This window comes from Panthera leo, chromosome D1 (assembly GCF_018350215.1).
Source record: "Panthera leo isolate Ple1 chromosome D1, P.leo_Ple1_pat1.1, whole genome shotgun sequence".
NCBI lineage: Eukaryota > Metazoa > Chordata > Mammalia > Carnivora > Felidae > Panthera > Panthera leo.
Genome location: NC_056688.1, coordinates 60,497,254 through 60,517,172, shown reverse-complemented (window position 1 = coordinate 60,517,172; position 19,919 = coordinate 60,497,254). Strand labels below are relative to the sequence as shown.

General features: G+C 39.3%; 1 protein-coding gene and 1 pseudogene across 1 annotated transcript; both read left to right on the top strand.

The window, feature by feature from the left end:
• LOC122201568 lies at positions 1-121 on the top strand (annotated as a pseudogene).
• Positions 122-7,940: 7,819 nt separating this feature from the next.
• On the top strand, positions 7,941-8,894 carry LOC122200709 (olfactory receptor 52R1-like). Its single transcript, XM_042906436.1, has one exon. The coding sequence runs from the start codon at positions 7,950-7,952 to the stop codon at positions 8,892-8,894; it is 945 nt and encodes a 314-aa protein (XP_042762370.1). The 5' UTR covers positions 7,941-7,949.
• Positions 8,895-19,919: the final 11,025 nt, after the last annotated feature.

Below are 19,919 nucleotides of genomic sequence, written 5' to 3'. Positions count from 1 at the left end.
ATCGCTTCTCGGCCTTTTGGCTAAGATCAAGTGTAGTAGCTGTTCTTATCAGTTTAATAAATCATTTGCTTAAAATTTTAATAAGCTGCTTGTTTTTTCATTAATTGATTATGGAACTTTATTTTTCAGTTATAGGCATTGTGAATATTTTGTCCATCTGTGACTTGCCTTTTCTTTTTTCTTTAATGTCTATTTATTTTTGAGAGAAAGACAGAAACAGAGAGAGCGTGAGGGAGACACAGAATCCGAAGCAGGTTCTAGGCTCTGAGCTGTCAGAACAGAGCCCCATATGGGGCTTGAACTTACAAACTGTGAGATCCTGACCCCGAAGTCAGATGCTCAACTGACCGATCCCCCCAGGCACCCCATGTTTGCCTTTTCAAATTTATAATGCCACCTTTTGAAATTGATTTTTTAAAATTTTGATGAGGTTCAACTGTTGATTTATTTTCTTTCATAGCTAGTGCTTTTTGCAGGCTAAGAAATCTTTCCTTTCCTAAAGTTCATGACAATATTATTCTATTTTTTCTTTTAGAATATTTATAGTTCTAGCTTTCAAATCTAGGTTTATATTATAATTCAGTAAAGATTTTTTTGAGGTAGGAGTTAAGGTTCATTTTTCTTTTTTTTTTTTTTTTTTTTTTTTTTTTTTAATTTATTTTTGGGACAGAGAGAGACAGAGCATGAACGGGGGAGGGGCAGAGAGAGAGGGAGACACAGAATCGGAAACAGGCTCCAGGCTCCGAGCCATCAGCCCAGAGCCTGACGCGGGGCTCGAACTCACGGACCGCGAGATCGTGACCTGGCTGAAGTCGGACGCTTAACCGACTGCGCCACCCAGGCGCCCCGGTTCATTTTTCTTTTATACAGACAATTAGTTTAGTGCCATAAAGACATTTTTCTGTCCCTGAATTGCATTACTTTGTCTGCTGAAAATTAATTCTGCTTGAAGCTATTTCTGGTTTCTTTATCATTTTTTTCAATAATGTATTGATCTATCCTTACATGCATACAAGGCCACCCCTAAGTTATGTGGGACACAGTAGGATCACTGCCTAAATAGAAAACAATTTAATTAGATAAATAATTGAATTAAATTACATTTAGCAATTAATTAGATAAACTAATAAAAACTATGTTTAAAATCCACTGGCTGGTGATCTTGAATGGCTCAGTTAGTTAACTGCCCAACTCTTAATCTCAGCTCAGGTCTTGATCTAAGATCACAAGTTCAGCCCCACATTGGACTCTATGCTGGGCGTGAAGCCTAGTTAAAAAAAAAAACCCACTGGCTCATGTGGAGTATAATTATTTATAGATGAAGATTTAAAATTAAGGATAAAATGTATTTATTGCTGTATTAGTTTGTTAGGCTGCCATAATAAAGTGCCACAAACTGAATAGCTTAACTGACAGAAATGTATTGCGTTATAGTTCTGGAGCTTAGAAGTCTAGGATTAAGGTATCAGACATGTTGGTTTCTTCTGTTGGCTATGAAAGTGAATCTGTTCAATGCTTCTCTCCTGGCTTCTGGTGGTTTGCTATAAAACTGGCTTATAGACACATCATCTTGATTTCTGCCTTCATGTCCACATGGTATTCTCTATCTATTTATATGTCTCTGGGTCCAAATTTCAATTTTTATAAGGACATCAGTCATATTGGACCAAGACCCACCCTACTCCAGTGTAAGTTCATCTTAGCTAACTATGTCTTTAATGACTCTATTTCAAAATAAGATATATTCTGAGGTACTGGGGGTTAGAAATTCAACATATAAATCGGGTGGGGGGACACAATTCAACCCACAACAATTGTCCAAGCAGTGCACATACATTTTCTTGTCTTTTTCGGTCTCCAGGGCCTTCACTACAGTGTTAACATCAGCAAGGTTCTCCCTGAACTTTGAGGAAGCAGAGCATAGCCCTGATTATTTCCCCTCTAACCATGTTTGATTTCCTTCCTGAATGTGGTAATGAACCCTGCATGGTGGAGCAACTGGCAGTGAGAGCACTTTCTTCAGGAGAGTAAGAAATGAGGACAAAAAACCATCGTTATACACCTTCTGAGGTCAGATAACAGACAGTTTAACCTTCTACATTATGGTTGGAAGTTCTGCCTCTTGAGAAGATGCACAAAGTAACAAAAGATATTCATTGTAATTAGTGGACAGAGTCTGAACAATAAACTTAGTCAAGGAGGTCAGTTATTAGTTTCCAAACACAATGTCTCTGCACAATTAAAGGGAGAGAAATGTGACAATAGTTTGGGCTGCTTTGAGAGCCCAGGTAAAGTCATTGCCATGAACTTGCAATGGTCCCAATCTGATCATTGGTGCTATTGCTTCTAGCAGTTGCTCAGTGGTACAGGGGTAGCAGGAGACAATGACATAATAGTAGCTGTGATGGATAGATCGTGTTGAGGTTATTCACACAAGTATGGTTGAAATGACGAACTATGAGGACTATATTTCATAGACAAGAACTTGAAAAGAAAAGAGGACTGAAAAGATTGGGAAAATATACATAGGGTATGTTCAAGGATTCAGAGATTGAGTATCTCTGAGCTTTGGCAAGGTTCAGGCCATGTCCATTCATGATTGACTGAGTATCTACTGTGGAGATAGAGGACAACACAAGTGAGGATAGAAGAGCTATGGGGCTATGGATGGGGACAAGCTTTCGACATAATTACATGCAAGTATCCCAGGATTCTCAGGTCAATATCCTCAACAGCTTTTTCATCCATCAAAACTTCCTTTCCAAACATTTTTCTCTGTCTCTGCCCTCACAACCCCACAAAACCTAACTCACAGATTGGTGTGGCTACAAGTTCATGGTAACCAACCTTAAACTAGACTCTCAATATTGCCCACAAATCTTTTCACTGTCTACTGGAGACTGAGGTTTAGAGCAGGTCTGCGAGCCAAGTGCACAAGTCCTCTGTGCATCCTGCAGAGACACCAGCTTTTGAAACACACAAACCATGAGGAGAACTTTACGAGACCAAATCAGGAAAGTACTGACCTGCCTGCTGCACACTCATTTCAGCAAGTCATGCCCAGCTAGAGTTGAAAAACACTGTGGATGGCCTAACAAGTTACTTCAATAAGAGCTTGGATATCATGTCTGCTTGGAGCCACCATAGCATTGGGGATCGTGGGAAGATTCATGAGATGAGGAAACTCAGGTCCTATCCCGAGATGTTTCATGTTATTTAGGGAGAAAATTCCTCTAGTTAAGAAAGAAGGAGAAACAGAAGCATGTGGCACTTTCTTCTACTTTCATTACACCAAGTGTTTAATCCACAACTGCTAACAGAAGCAGACACAGAAAAACAGTTACAACCAGAGATAACTCCAAAATTACAATGTGAGCCTGATCCCAAGAATAATAAAACCTCGAATATTTCCTGTAAACTGGGACTCCCTAACAAAAACAGTTGTACCCTAGATTTTTGTTATGCTGATATCTTAAAACAAACCATGACCTTTGTGAACATGATGATGGCAATTCACCATAAACAGATTACTATAACCCTGATAATGTTGGTAACATTTTGTGTGATTTATTTCCCTATAAATGTATGTTGGGTTTAAATGGCAGAGTGTATCTTCTGAGTCTGACAACTGTGAGCTCTGCAAAAAAAATATTACTCTCTGTTTTTAAACACATTTTTGTCAAATCTTCATTTATGACATATCCTTCATATTAGGGAATGCTGAGAAAAAAATATATGAGGGGCGCCTGGGTGGTTCAGTCGGTTAAGTGTCTGACTTCAGCTCAGGTCATGATCTCACAGTTTGTGGGTTCGAGTCCCACATCGGCCTCTGTGCTGACAACTCAGAGCCTAGAGCCTGCTTCAGATTCTGTGTCTCCCTCGCTCTCTGCCCCACTCCCACTCATGCTCTCTCCCTCTCTCCTTAAAAAATAAACAAACATTAAAACAACTTTTTTTTAAGAGAAAAGAAATAAGAGAATACCAGCAAGGGCCTACACAGGGAGTGACAGGAAGCTCTGCACAGACTTAACTGTTCAGGCTGAGCTAGGAGGGCTTTCCAGCTTCACAACTTTCCACGAACAACTATGGCAAGACCTCCATCTGGAATTCGTTTTCCCTCTCCTAATAAGAAGTGAAAGGGCTTAGACCATTGTACCTTGGGACACACAGAAGCACCAACAGATTGTCAACACCCTCATCAAACCCACAATATTGCCTATACATACTCGTATAGACACACAGTGATGTGTAATCACAGTGTCAGGTTTGGAGCTCAGTGTATGCCTTCATAAAACATGTGTATTTAGTGGCTTTGTACTCACAGAGCCACACTATCCCACTAAATATGTATACCAACAGCAAATGATTATTTATACCTACACAAACACAGCTTATACACATACATTCACATGCAAATCCAGTCCTTACACATGTTTATTAACACATCTCTCAGATACACATCAACAAACATATCAACACACTTTCACATTCCACATTCCACATTTTGTTTCACTAACAAAAAATGCATGCATACAGATAAGCTCACACTCCTGTAATCTCAACAACACACATTCTTGCACATGCATTCAAATGCCCTGCTTTAGCTATGTGTATACAGAGGAGAGAGGCAAGCTAGGGGTTAATGCTTCCAGCTTACCCTCCAGTCTCAGAGGAAGCCAGAGTATGAGGCAGTGGGGCCCAAGAGGAAGGAAAGAATTAATGCTGGGGAAGGGAAAGGCCAGACTTAAACAGGTCTTTAAATAGGTCCGAACTCACAGTCTCTGTAAAAAGCTAAATCACAGGAGCCAGTTAGAGCTGCTTATGGTCAGAGATAAAGCAGAGCTCAAGGTGAGTGGTCCCCTGTGCCCCAGTCATCTCTGCCCTTCCCAGAGAACAGTAGGACTCACAGAGTCTCTAAGAATCTGAAATGCAACGCAATGCACTGTGCGGAATGACCTGACTTATGCCGGCTCCAGGTCCAGAGATCCATGACTGGTGAATTTCCTTCTGAGATGGGGAGACAATTCGCTGCTCACACTGTGTCCTCCAGGGAAATTCTAGACAAGTAGGCAGCCTGCCTCCACACTCAATCCCTCCACAAAGGACACAGGATCTGAACCCTACCCCACTTCGGCATTCTTGTTACATGCCTTAGTTTTAGATACCCCAAAGTGAGAGAACAGACTAAATTTCTCTGAAGCCATTCCTTAGCAAGATCTCAGTCCATTTTATCCTTTACCCTTTCAGACTTGAGCAACTCGATTAAACTGATGAACATACCTATTTCTACATAATGAGTGGGGTAATTGAAGTCAACAGAGGTAGTGGTATCAGCACTGGATTCAAACCCATACTCACAGATGAAAACTGAGCTCCAGCAGTGTGAGAACATTTTTCTTGCAACCATATTCCCTGAAACAAAAGTTACGCCAAGTTCTCACAAATTATATTGTACTTTGGAGAACAGAAGCATTGAATCTGAAATTCAATGTGTGATCACCCTGGCTGTAACATAGAAAAAAAGATGGCTTAATTTCTTCTGTCAATAAGCACCATGCTCACATGAGGTCTAGCATATGGTAGGCAAGGACAGGGACATATTTATAAGCAGGGAAAGGGGGAAGGAATTTTGGGCAAGAAGGGAAATTATATTGCCCTTCTTTTTCCTACTTTTTAGGGAATGTACATCTCTTTCCCCCAACTCAGCAGCAAGTTGATGACCTGTGTCTCCCCTCAGAATTACTATTGAAAACCTCACACACTGCACAAAAAAAAAAAAAAAAAAAAAAGACCGAAGATTGGTTAGTCTTGGCTAATGGTTAATTGGTTAACTCCTTGTCCACTCCACATTAGTTGCAGACTTAACTCCTTGCAAGTCTGAGGAGGGAAAAAGACAAAGGAAATGCTGATAGTGAGGACATCAGATTCCATGGGAATGTAAATGTAGAGAAGAAAGAGAGGCACCAGTCAAGAGCCCCATCTCCTACCTCAGACTTGGGTTCCTGGTCACCACCTAAGAAGAGTCACCACTCCAAAAAGAGTATGTAGAACAGGTAAGTTTCCCATGAAGGCTGATGGGCAGAAGTGTATAAGTGTGTATTAAAAACAATAACATGTAAAAGCAAATAGTGTTATATTTACAAAAATAGCAACATTTTCTATGAGTAATTAGATTATTATGCACTTTGAGACATTGTAGGTTTACCCAGCACCTTTATCAGTATAACAAAAATGGCCTCATTATGCTCTCCCAGGTGCCCATGAGACCCAGTGAGTATGTCTTCACAAATGGAGGGTGACTTACAGGGGGCAGAAGAGAAGGAGAAAAGAAGATTCTGGTTCAAACAGAAGATAAAACTGAAAGCCAGGCAGAAGTGCATGAAAAAGAACGTTAAACACCAGATAACGTGTGTGTTTCTGAATTTTCACTATGCCCTGGAGAGGAGTATTTGTTCTGAGCAAAGCCCTAGCTATTATCTAGGTAGGATAGTAAAGTTTCCAAATTAAAGCAAAATTTATAAGTTCTGATCCACATTTCTCTCATAATGCTATAAATATAGGGAAAGTCAGAAAGAGATTAAGTTTATTTGGGATCTTGAACAAAACCTTTTTAGGAACCATTACATCAGGTTGAATGAAATTTTGTTAGTCTCCAGAGGCTGGTTAAGGAAGATTTGAAAAGATACTCTTCTTATCTGGGTGTTTCCATTAGGGAGGACATTCGAACAAAGGTTCTGGTCAATTGAGATTAAATTGGTCATTGACTCCACATAGGTAACAGTCAGCAGAGGGATCAGACAGGGTCAACCATGTAATGCAAGTATTGGCACAGGATGACATTCATGTCTGTCAACAGACAGCAGCTCAGACTCCAGCATGAAAAATACATATAGCTGTCTTGTGACCTGGCATCAAAGTAGTGTTTAGAAGGTTCTATTAGGACATTTTTAAGATACGGCTAACCAGGTAAAAAGTCCATTGCCCCTGAACAATGACATTTATTTGTTGTTTGCTTCAGCAAACATTTATTAAAACCCTGTTCTGTGCCAAGTAGAGAAGTGCTCAGGTTGGTGTACTCGTTAGGGCCGACCTCATGAAAATTCATCATGCAGGACAGGAGTTAGTAAATTATCACCTGCAGACCAAATCCAGCTTGCAGCCTGTTTTTGAAAATAAAATTGTATTGGAATGTAGCCACACTCACACATTTCCATATTGACTGTGCTGCTTTCATGCTACCATGACCAAGCTGACTAATACCAACAAGATTGTATGGCCCACAAAGACTAAAATATGCGTGATCTGACCTTTCACAGAAAACAGTTGCTGGCCCCTAATCTAGGAGGAGACATTCACTATACATAACAGGTTTAACTGCAGGTGTACAATCTGTCACTCAGTTATCCTCCAGCCTAAATTCTCCCGGTAACTCCTAGAATCAAAAATAACTCATCCTCACTACGTACAATGCCATTAAGACAAAGTGCTTTGCAAACTGGTTTCCTGTCCTGAAAAGTTCCCAAGTGGCTTAAATAAATGGCTGAAAAGAACCTGTTGGAAAGGTTAAACAAATCAATTTGTCCTAAACAATAGAAGGATGAGAATTACTATTAGTGACATTATTAGTTAAGATAGTTTTCTCTTAACAGATTCTACTTTCATGGATAATATTGATTCTTATACAGAAACTACACTTGCAGCTAGTATGTTCTGACACTACTTTGAGTGACATAAATATGAATGAAGGCTAAAGAATGACATCACTTTATGTTCCAAAATTTAATTTATTAAAACATTTGAAATTATTCCAGTTTACTTTTAAAGTCAATCAACCTATTATTCAATGGCTTCTTCTAAAATATTATAAATAATACTAATAACTTATTTCATTGTTACCACCTGTAGAGCATAGATTACCTTCCCAAGGAAACCAAATTAACCATCCTGTGATGCTGGCTTTAGAGAACAGCTCTTCACATCCTGCATACTTCATCCTACTTGGGATCCCAGGACTCGAGAATTCCCAATTTTGGATTGCCTTTCCTCTCTGTGCCATGTATGTTGTGGCTATAATTGGCAATACCACTGTCCTCCATATAATCCGAATTGACCACACTCTGCATGAGCCCATGTACCTCTTTCTAGCCATGCTGGCTATCACTGACCTGGTCCTCTCGTCTTCCACCCAACCTAAAATGCTGGCTATACTCTGGTTTCATGCTCATGAGACTGAATACCACGCCTGCCTCATCCAGGTGTTCTTCATCCATGCCTTTTCCTCTGTGGAGTCTGGGGTACTCATGGCTATGGCCTTGGACCGTTATGTGGCCATCTGCTTCCCACTCCGTCACTCAAGTGTCCTGACCCCAGCTGTAGTGGGTAAATTGGGAGCAGCTGTGATGATGAGAGCATTGCTGTTGGTGAGCCCCTTCTGCATTATGGTCTCCAGGATGCCCTTCTGCCCCAACCAGATCATTCCCCAGCCATACTGTGAACACATGGCTGTGCTAAAGCTGGTGTGTGCAGATACTAGAGTAAATCGTGCATATGGGCTCTTTGGGGCCTTCTCTGTGGTTGGCTTTGATATGATTGTCATCAGTGTATCCTATGTGATGATTTTGAGAACTGTTCTGGGGTTGCCTTCTGGTGAAGCCCAGCTCAAGGCTTTTGGTACATGTGCATCCCATATCTGTGTCATCTTGGCTTTTTATATCCCAGCGCTCTTTACATTCCTCACCCACCGCTTTGGACATCATGTGCCCGGAGCAGTACATATCATGTTTGCCAATCTCTATCTCCTGGTTCCTCCCATGCTCAACCCCATCATCTATGGAGTTAGAACCAAGCAGATCAGGAACAGGGTTATTCAAGGTTGTTGTTGGAAAGATCCCTGAGCCAAAAGTCATAGTATAACAACCAACCCAATCACCTCACTGATCTAGGAACACAAATGCAGATAATTTGTCATGCCATCACATATCAGCACAAAGTCATCTCTGTGAGCAAAAGGCCCAGAGTTTAGTAACCCTCCAGAGTAGAACCAATTTTCAGGATGCCCACAAGAGCTCTCTGAGAGATGTGATTAACCACAAATGCTGAGTTGACCAATTTTCATCATCATAAGAAAACAGTGAAAAATATGTCAACCTACCAAATTAGTGAAGATTTTAAAGAATGCCATTTCCTGTCCATCAACTGATGAATGATAAAGAAATTGTGGTTTATATACACAATGGAGTACTACAGGGCAATGAGAAAGAACAAAATATGGCCCTTTGTAGCAATGTGGATGGAACTGGAGAGTGTGATGCTAAGTGAAATAAGCCATACAGAGAAAGACAGATACCATATGCTTTCACTCTTATGTGGATCCTGAGAAACTTAACAGAAACCCATGGGGGAGGGGAAGGAAAAAAAAAAAGAGGTTAGAAGGTTAGAGTGGGAGAGAGCCAGAGCATAAGAGACTCTTAAAAACTGAGAACAAACTGAGGGTTGATGGGGGGTGGGAGGGAGGGGAGGGTGGGTGATGGGTATTGAGGAGGGCACCTTTTGGGATGAGCACTGGGTGTTGTATGGAAAACAATTTGACAATAAATTTCACATATTGAAAAAATAAATAAATAAATAAATAAATAAAAGAATGCCATTTCCATAGACCACCAAGGTGAAAATTATTTTTACACTATCACTAGAAGTACAAGTTGGTAAACCTTGTTAAAAAGGGCACTTGAAATTTCTACCAGAACAATTAGAAAACACATGTATTCCCCATCTTGGGATCTCTTTATAAAAATAGAATTTGAAAAAAAAAATTCAAAGGCACATACAGATTCATTATTTATAAAAACAAAAACTGGAAAACATTCTAATAATAACCTATAAGACCCAGATGAAGAATAAACAATTGAATATCATGTAACATTTAACTAATGTATTTGCAAAGAGTATGGAAAGGTATGTAAAATGACCAAGATAGAACATTAAAGAAAAAAGAAAAAAACATTTGCCCATAAGGCTATGGCCAATTCAAAAAGAAATATAAGGCATAGAAAAATATTCTGGAAATACATCCAAAATCTAATAATAGCAACTCAGAGGAGTGATATTTGTGGTTTCTTAATTTTATTTCTTCATTTTTATGTATTATTTAAAATTATCCTTGATTGAGGAAGCTTAATTTTAGTGTGAGCAAATGTAATTGAAACAACAAAAGTGTACAAAGAGGTTATTTCAGTGCCTAAGCCTAGGGGAAGGCAGTGGGCAACCTGAGAAGATGAAGGACTCTAGAATAACTTCCAGAAAATCTTTAAACTCCAGATGTGAAATTAAACCAGAATCACAACTTTTTGAGACTGGTAAGAATGAGGATTAGGTATGCTGAGCATTGGATTCTCCTTCCAAAATTTCCTAAATCCCTGATTCAATGGATTTCAGAATGACAGAGTGTGGGAAAAGAATGAAGGAGAATTTCCCTTCTGAAGATAACTATACTGTATGGTTAAAGGTAGTGAGAAAATCACTAGAAGTTTTAGTATTTGTTAATATTTAATTCCTTTTATATTAAAATTTTAAGCTATTATTAGAAACTATTTTTTACTTTCATTTTTTTCTTTATGAGGTATACTTCTACAAAAAGTTGTACTTATTTAATGTATATATTTTGATGGTTTGAACATATGCTACAGACATAATACCATCACCACAAACAAGGTACAATCACCCACCACAATTATTGAATTGGTCTTTTTATCATCCTGCACCATTCTCCTGTTAAAGCCAATACTGAAAAGGTTCTAGGCACTGAGGCTTTTATGTTACTAAAACCAACATCAGTTGAAGGTACTTTAAGAAGAATCAGGAACATGTTTGCTTCTCCCAGAAGAAACACTATTGGAGACTAAACGTGTCCCCAAAAATGAATAGGTATTCTGAAGGAGCATTTTCATGATCCCCAAATTTTAGAGTTATCAACAGACTGTTATACTGTTATCAGCAAATCAGTTAGTGATTGTGAGCCCCTCTTCCTCTTTTTAAAATCAACTTTATCTCTGTATAACTTGTGACAATAAAATGTAAGTATTTTAATGCACAGTTTGAAGAGTTCTAACACATATAAATGCCTCTGTAGCTCCCACCCCAGTTAAGACATAGAACATTTTCAACACTTTGGAAAAGTTTCTCTTGCCTCTCTGGAGCCAGTCGCCACCTCTGTACCCAAACCAGGCAAAGCCTGATCTGATTTCTTTCAACATATATTTATTTTCTCTCACTAAAACTTTCATAAATCTAAGAACAAATAATATATTCTTTTAATTCTGGTGTCTTTCACTCAGTATAGAGATTTTCAGATTCAGCCATACTGTTGTATGTATATGATAAGTAGTTATTTACTATTATTTCTGAGCAGTATATTCTATTTTTTCAACATACCAGTTGTCACCATTTTCCTTTACTTCAGCCCTTCTATTCTTCTTCCAAACATATTCTCTTCTTATCTGTGTTAGGGTTTTGCTCTAAATCGTTCCACGTCCCCCAGTTGTTATTTTCTAGAATATTCTATCTTCCTCTCAACATCCTTTAGATATCAACTAATACAACCTTATCAGTGAAGTGTGCTTAACTCATATATGTCAACTAATTCTTGCCCCCCACCGTAATTTTCTTTCAACATAAATATTTTATTTCCTCCTTATCTTAACAGAATATGTAAATATTCAAATACTTATTCACCATCAGTTAGTATGACTTGAATATAACTTCCATAAGTATAGCATACTTGTTCACTATTCTATCCCAAACCTAGCTCACCAGAAAAAACTACTTACATGAATGAATGATTAAATTTTTACATGTGCCTGCTACCATCGTCACAACAATTCCACTCCTGGCCACAAGATGGCATTGGCAGGTCCATTTTGCCTCCTTCCTGCAAAATGGGATACCAGACATTTCAGTCCTAAGGCCTCCTTTCATTATTCCCATTGAAACTTTGAAGGTTGTTATCTGTCTGATAAGATACCTTTGACAGATAAATAACAATTTGTCCCTCACTCACTTCTTTTTATTTACAAATATAAAATATGTGGAACATTTTACATTTCTCTTCAAGAAATACCTATGAAGTGATTATGTTGCACCAAATATTATTCTATAAGAGGATGGGACTACCATAGACACAGGAGAAAATGGCAATCAAACAACCTCGTTAGTATGAAACGATCAAATGAAGCACACTGAATTCCAGCTCCAGTAGAAAACCTACTTACTTAAACTGTGCAGCTCTATCATGACTAGAAGTACCCTTAAGTATCATGAATCAGTGAAAATAGAAGACTGCCTTCATTACAACCTGAAGAACCAGTGGGTCCAGGACATCAAATCTGTAACTAACTCCAGGCACCTGTACTCATTTCCAAAAACTAGCAAGTGAGTACCTTGAGCAAGAGACTTGATTTCCCATTTGTACATGGGCAGAGTCATCCCAGTGCCTCTCTTCTCTCAGCACACACCTCTAGGGTGACCTAGTGGCTAAGAGAAGCCAGTCAGAATTTAACAAAAGCAGGTCAGCTTCTCCTGGTTTTTAAACATTATTCAGGGCTGAGATCTGCTGTCTGAGCTCAGTTCTACAGTAACTTCAAGAGGGGAATAATGCATCATCAGTATTGTCTACTCTGCACAGAGCCAAACACAGTGTTATTAGTATGATGTATTTCATGCTCAAAGTCAACAAGCATTTCTTCACCACTTACTATGTGCCAGTACTGTGTTTGGTGCTGGGGTTATGAACATAACAAGTTCATAGTTGATCCTAAAATCCCCTCCTCCAACCTCTTCCAGCACCTGCTACAATCTACAGTCATCACCCTCACCCACTTATACCCTGATGACCTGATTATGTATTTATTATTGATTCTCTGCTACATCTGTTATGCCTGAGCTCACTAACTAATCTTACTCTATCTTTTGAGGCTAGAGCTCAGAAAACAGAAGAAGAAGAAAGGCCCAAGGAGGTATGATGCCTCACTTAGCAGAGCCTTGTCCTCATCCCCATCCCAGATAAACCTGGAGTCTCAGTCTTTGATTTCCAGTTCTGAATGTGCATATTTTAGGTATGGACCATCACGGAAGTGTTTGGGATTCACTACTTTCTAGAAGCCCTAGAGTTAAGAGCCATGTTGTTTCTTTTGTTTTCTAAACTTTATCTATTTGTTTTGAGAGAGAGAGAGAGAGAGAGAGAGAGTATTGGAGGGGCAGAAAGAGGAGAGAGAGAATACCAAGGAGGCTCCATTCTGTCAGTGTGGAAACTTTTTTCCCAGAAACTTTGGCTTATAGACACATCATCTTGATAACTACCTTCATGGCCAAATGCAATTTCTCTCTACCTATACATCTGTGTTTCCAAATTTCCCCTTGTACGAAGACAGCAGTCACATTGGATTAGGGCCCACCCTACTCCAACATGACCTCATTTTATCCACCTACACTCTGATGACAAAGTCATATTCTGAGGTACAGTGGAGTAGAAATTCAACATATAAATCGAGGTGGGGGGACACAATTCAACCCACAACAATTGTCCAAGCATTGCACATACATTTTCTTGTCTTTTTCGGTCTCCAGGGCCTTCACTACAGTGTTAACATCAGCAAGGTTCTCCCTGAACTTTGAGGAAGCAGAGCATAGCCCTGATTATTTCCCCTCTAACCATGTTTGATTTCCTTCCTGAATGTGGTAATGAGCCCTGCATGGTGGAGCAATTGGCAGTGAGAGCACTTTCTTCAGGAGAGTAAGAAATGAGGACAAAAAACCATCGTTATACACCTTCTGAGGTCAGATAACAGACAGTTTAACCTTCTACATTATGGTTGGAAGTTCTGCCTCTTGAGAAGATGCACAAAGTAACAAAAGATATTCATTGTAATTAGTGGACAGAGTCTGAACAATAAACTTAGTCAAGGAGGTCAGTTATTAGTTTCCAAACACAATGTCTCTGCACAATTAAAGGGAGAGAAATGTGACAATAGTTTGGGCTGCTTTGAGAGCCCAGGTAAAGTCATTGCCATGAACTTGCAATGGTCCCAATCTGATCATTGGTGCTATTGCTTCTAGCAGTTGCTCAGTGGTACAGGGGTAGCAGGAGACAATGACATAATAGTAGCTGTGATGGATAGATCGTGTTGAGGTTATTCACACAAGTATGGTTGAAATGATGAACTATGAGGACTATATTTCATAGACAAGAACTTGAAAAGAGTACTGAAAAGATTGGCTATATATATATATATAAGTTTTGAAGGAATTGATGATGTGAAAAACAAGAAATGAGGGGCACCTGGATGGCTCAGTCAGTTAAGCATCCAACTTCAGCTCAGGTCATGATTTCACGGTACGTGAGTTTGAGCCCCGTTAGGACCTGTGCTGACAGCTCAGAGCCTGGAGCCTGCTTTGGATTCTATTTCTCTCTCTCTCTCTCTCTCTCTCTCTCCTCCTCCTCCTCCTCCCCCACTCATGCCTCATGCTCGCTCACTCTCGCTCTCTCTCTCAAAAATAAATAAACATTAAAAAATATATTAAATTTTTAACAAGGAAACACAAAATGAGTAAAAAAAAAAAAAAGTAGAAAGATACAATGGTGTCATTAGAATAACATGCTCAAGGATTCAGATTGATTGATATGCTGTGGCAAGGTTCAGGACATGTCCATTCGATATTGACTAAGTATCTATATGGAGACAGAGGAAAACACAAGTGAGGATCAAAAAGCTATGAGGCTCTGGATGGGGATCTTTTGACATAGTTACACGGAAGTGTCCCGGGATTCTTAGGTCAATATTCTCAACAACATCTTCTTCCATCAAAACTTCCTTTCCAAACGTTTTTCTCTGACTCTGCCATCATAACCCCACAAAACCTAACTTAAAGATTGGTGTGGCTACAAGTTCATGGTAAAACACCCTAACTAGGCTCTCAATACTTCCCACAAATCTGTACATTCTACCAAAGACTGAGATTTAGAGCACGGATGTGAGCCTGGTTCACAAGTCCTCCATGGATCCTGCAGAAACACCACCTTTTGAAACACACAAACCATGAAAAGAACTTTACAAGAGTAAATCAGGAACGTACTGATCTGCCTACTACACATTGATTTCAGCAAGCAATACCGAACTAAACTTGACAAACAGTGTGGCTGACCTAACGAGTTATTTCTATAAGAACTTGGGTACCATGTCTGCTTGGAAGCACCATGGCACTGAGAATCTTGGGAAGATTCATGAGATGAGGAAACTCAGTTCCTACCCTTAGATGTGACATTGTATTGAAGGAGAAAAGCTCCTCTCATTACAAAAGAAATGGGGGGGGGGGGAGAGATGAAGGATGGAAGAGGAGGAGGAGGAGAATAAGAAGAGAAGAAGGAAGAAGGGGAAGAGGAGGGAGGAGGAAGAGGAAAAGAACAACAACAACATCATCAACAACAACAAGGCACTTTCTTCTACTTTCATTACAGCAAGTGTTTAATCTATGACAGCTAAAAGAAGCAAAGAAAACTAATTTGCAACCAGAGATAACTCCAAATTTACAATGTCCCCTGCTCCCTAGAATAATAAAACCTTGAATATTTCCTATAAACCTGGACTCCCTAACAAAACCAGTTGTATCCCATATTTTTTCTTCTGCTGATAGTTTAAACTAAATCATGACCTTTGTGAACATAATGATGGCAATTCACCATAAACAGGTTATTGTAATCCTGATAATGGTGGTAATATTACATGTGATTTGTTTCCCTATAATTATATGTTGGGTTTTAGATTTTGCAAAGCATGGTTTCTGAAGTCTGACAGCTTTCATCTGTGCAAATAAATCCTTACTTTCTGGTTTTAGTTATTTATTTGTCAAATATTCCTTTGACATATCCTCTATCAAGGAATGCTGAGAAAAATAAATATGAGAATACCAGCTAGGCCTACACAGGGAGTGACAGGAAGCTCTACACAGACTTAGCTATTCAGGCTGAGCTAGGAGGGCTTTCCAGCTTCACAACTTTTCACGAACAACTATGGCAAGACCTCCATCTGGAATTTGTTTTCCCTCTCCTAATAAGAAGTGAAAGGGACTTTTGTACCTTGGGACACACAGAAGCACCAACAGATTGTCAACACCCTCATCAAACCCACAATATTGCCTATACATACTCGTATAGACACACAGTGATGTGTAATCACAGTGTCAGGTTTGGAGCTCAGTGTATGCCTTCATAAAACATGTGTATTTAGTGGCTTTGTACTCACAGAGCCACACTATCCCACTAAATATGTATACCAACAGCAAATGATTATTTATACCTACACAAACACAGCTTATACACATACATTCACATGCAAATCCAGTCCTTACACATGTTTATTAACACATCTCTCAGATACACATCAACAAACATATCAACACACTTTCACATTCCACATTCCACATTTTGTTTCACTAACAAAAAATGCATGCATACAGATAAGCTCACACTCCTGTAATCTCAACACACATTCTTGCACATGCATTCAAATCCCCTGCTTTAGCTATGTGTATACAGAGGAGAGAGGCAAGCTAGGGGTTAATGCTTCCAGCTTACCCTCCAGTCTCAGAGGAAGCCAGAGTATGAGGCAGTGGGGCCCAAGAGGAAGGAAAGAATTAATGCTGGGGAAGGGAAAGGCCAGACTTAAACAGGTCTTTAAATAGGTCCGAACTCACAGTCTCTGTAAAAAGCTAAATCACAGGAGCCAGTTAGAGCTGCTTATGGTCAGAGATAAAGCAGAGCTCAAGGTGAGTGGTCCCCTGTGCCCCAGTCATCTCTGCCCTTCCCAGAGAACAGTAGGACTCACAGAGTCTCTAAGAATCTGAAATGCAACGCAATGCACTGTGCAGAATGACCTGACTTATGCCGGCTCCAGGTCCAGAGATCCATGACTGGTGAATTTCCTTCTGAGATGGGGAGACAATTCGCTGCTCACACTGTGTCCTCCAGGGAAATTCTAGACAAGTAGGCAGACTGCCTCCACACTCAATCCCTCCACAAAGGACACAGGATCTGAACCCTACCCCACTTCGGCATTCTTGCTACATGCCTTAGTTTTAGATACCCCAAAGTGAGAGAACAGACTAAATTTCTCTGAAGCCATTCCTTAGCAAGATCTCAGTCCATTTTATCCTTTACCCTTTCAGACTTGAGCAACTCGATTAAACTGATGAACATACCTATTTCTACATAATGAGTGGGGTAATTGAAGTCAACAGAGGTAGTGGTATCAGCACTGGATTCAAACCCATACTCACAGATGAAAACTGAGCTCCAGCAGTGTGAGAACATTTTTCTTGCAACCATATTCCCTGAAACAAAAGTTACGCCAAGTTCTCACAAATTATATTGTACTTTGGAGAACAGAAGCATTGAATCTGAAGTTCAATGTGTGATCACCCTGGCTGTAACATAGAAAAAAAGATGGCTTAATTTCTTCTGTCAATAAGCACTATGCTCACATGAGGTCTAGCATATGGTAGGCAAGGACAGGGACATATTTATAAGCAGGGAAAGGGGGAAGGAATTTTGGGCAAGAAGGGAAATTATATTGCTCTTCTTTTTCCTACTTTTTAGGGAATGTACATCTCTTTCCCCCAACTCAGCAGCAAGTTGATGACCTGTGTCTCCCCTCAGAATTACTATTGAAAACCTCACACACTGCACAAAAATGACCCAAGATTGGTTAACTCCCTGTCTACTCCACATGACTTGTAGCCTTAATACTTCATGTGTTGAGTTCATACGTCTGAGGAGCAAAGAAAGACAGAAGAATTTCTTGTAGTGATGACACCATATTTCATGGGATTGTTAAGTGTAGATAAGAAAGAAAAGCACCTGTCAAGAGCCCCCATTTCCCTCTTCAGACTGGGTCACCCCCTAAGAAGAGTCACTACTCCAAAAAAAAGTATGTAAAACAAACAGGTAATTTCCCTGTTAAGGCTGACAGGCAGAAGTTTGTGGGAGTTAAAACCAATAACATGTAAAAGCTTATAGTGTTATATTTACAAAAATAGCAATGTCTTACATATTATTAAAGAGATTGTTCTGCAGTTTGAAAAATTGAAGGTTTAGCCAGTTTATTCACCAGTGCCTAATGCAGAAACGAAGATGGTCTAAGTGCTTTTCCAGGTGCCTATGAGCCTCAGTGACTTTGTCCTCACAAATGGAGGGTGACTTACAGGGGGGAGAAAGGAGGGAGAAAGGAAGACTCTGATTCAAACAGAATGTATAACTGGAAGACCAAGCCAGCAGAAGGGAATGAAACAAGAGCCTTACACATCAGATAATGTGTATGCTTCTGAATTTTCACTATGCCCCGGAGAGGAGTATTTCTTTTCAGCAAACCTACAGCTATTATCTAGGTAGGAGAGTAAAGTTTCCAATTTAGAGCCAGATTTACCAACTCTGAGCCACATTTCTCTCATAATGTTATAAATCTAGGGAAAATCTGAAATAGATTAAGTGTATTTGGGATCTCAAAGAAACCCTTTTATAAAACTATTATATCTGTAGACTGAAACAATTGTTAATCCCCATAGGTGATTGGTTAAGGGAGATTTGAAAAGATACTCTTCTTAACTTGGTGTTTCTGTTATGGAGGAGGTAAGAATGAATGAATTCAAGGAAAGTCTCAGGTCAAGTGAAATTAAATAGTGGGAAGGTGTTGAGTAAGACCCAGGTAAGCTTTTGTGTCATTGACTCTCAGATAGGTAATAGTCTCCAGAGGGATCAGACAAGATCAACCATGTACGCAAGTATCAGCAGAAGATGACATTCACGTCTTTCAATGGACAGGAGGTCAGACGCTACTATGAGAAATATATGTAGCTGTCCTGTGGCACGGCATCAAAGTAATGTTTAGAGGATTCTATTAGGACATTGTAAGATATGGCTACTCAGTTAAAAAAGCAATTACCCCTGAACAATGATATTTATTCATTACTTGCTTTAAAAATGGTAATTAAACCCCTGTTTTGTGCCATGCACAGAGGTACTAGGGATGGTGCGCAATTCAGGGCTGATGTCATGAAAATTTGTCGTATAAAATGGAATTAGCAAACTATCACCTGCAGACCAAATCCAGCTAGTAGCCTGTTTTTGAAAATAAATTTGTATTGGAATGTAGCCACATTCACACATTTCTATATTGACTATGGTTGAGTTCATGCTACAATGGCTAAGCTGACTAGTTGCAACAAAACTATATGGTCCACAAAGTCTAAAAGATGTGTGATGTGACCTTTTACAGAAAACATTTGCTGGCCCCTAATCTAGGAGGAGACTAACAGGTTTAACTGCAGGTGTACAATCTGTCAGTCAGTCATCCTCTGGCCCAAATATTCCTGGTAACTCCTAAATCAAAGGTAACTCATCATCACTGTATACAATGCTATGAGCCATTAAGAAAAAGTGTTTTCCAAATTGGTTTCCTATCCTGAGAAGTTGCTTAGGTGGCTTAAACAGAGGGTGAAAAGAACCTATGGGAGAGGTTAAACAAATAAAATATTCTAAAGAATAGAAGAGCAAGAATTACTATCAGTGACATTTTTTGTTAAGATACTTTTCCCTTAGCAGGTTTGACTCTCATGGAAAATACTGATTCTTACACAGAAATTACACTTGCAGCTAGCATGTTCTGACCCCATTTTGAATGACATAAACATGAATGAAGAAGAGAGTAGCATCACATTATATTGAAAAAATGTATTTATTAAAACAATTGAAATTATTCCATTTTACCATTAAACTCAATGGTCCTATCATTCAGTGGCCCCTACGAAAGATTAAAAATAATACTAATTTATTGATTATAATCATACATTATCGTCTCAGGGGAGAACAAATTAAC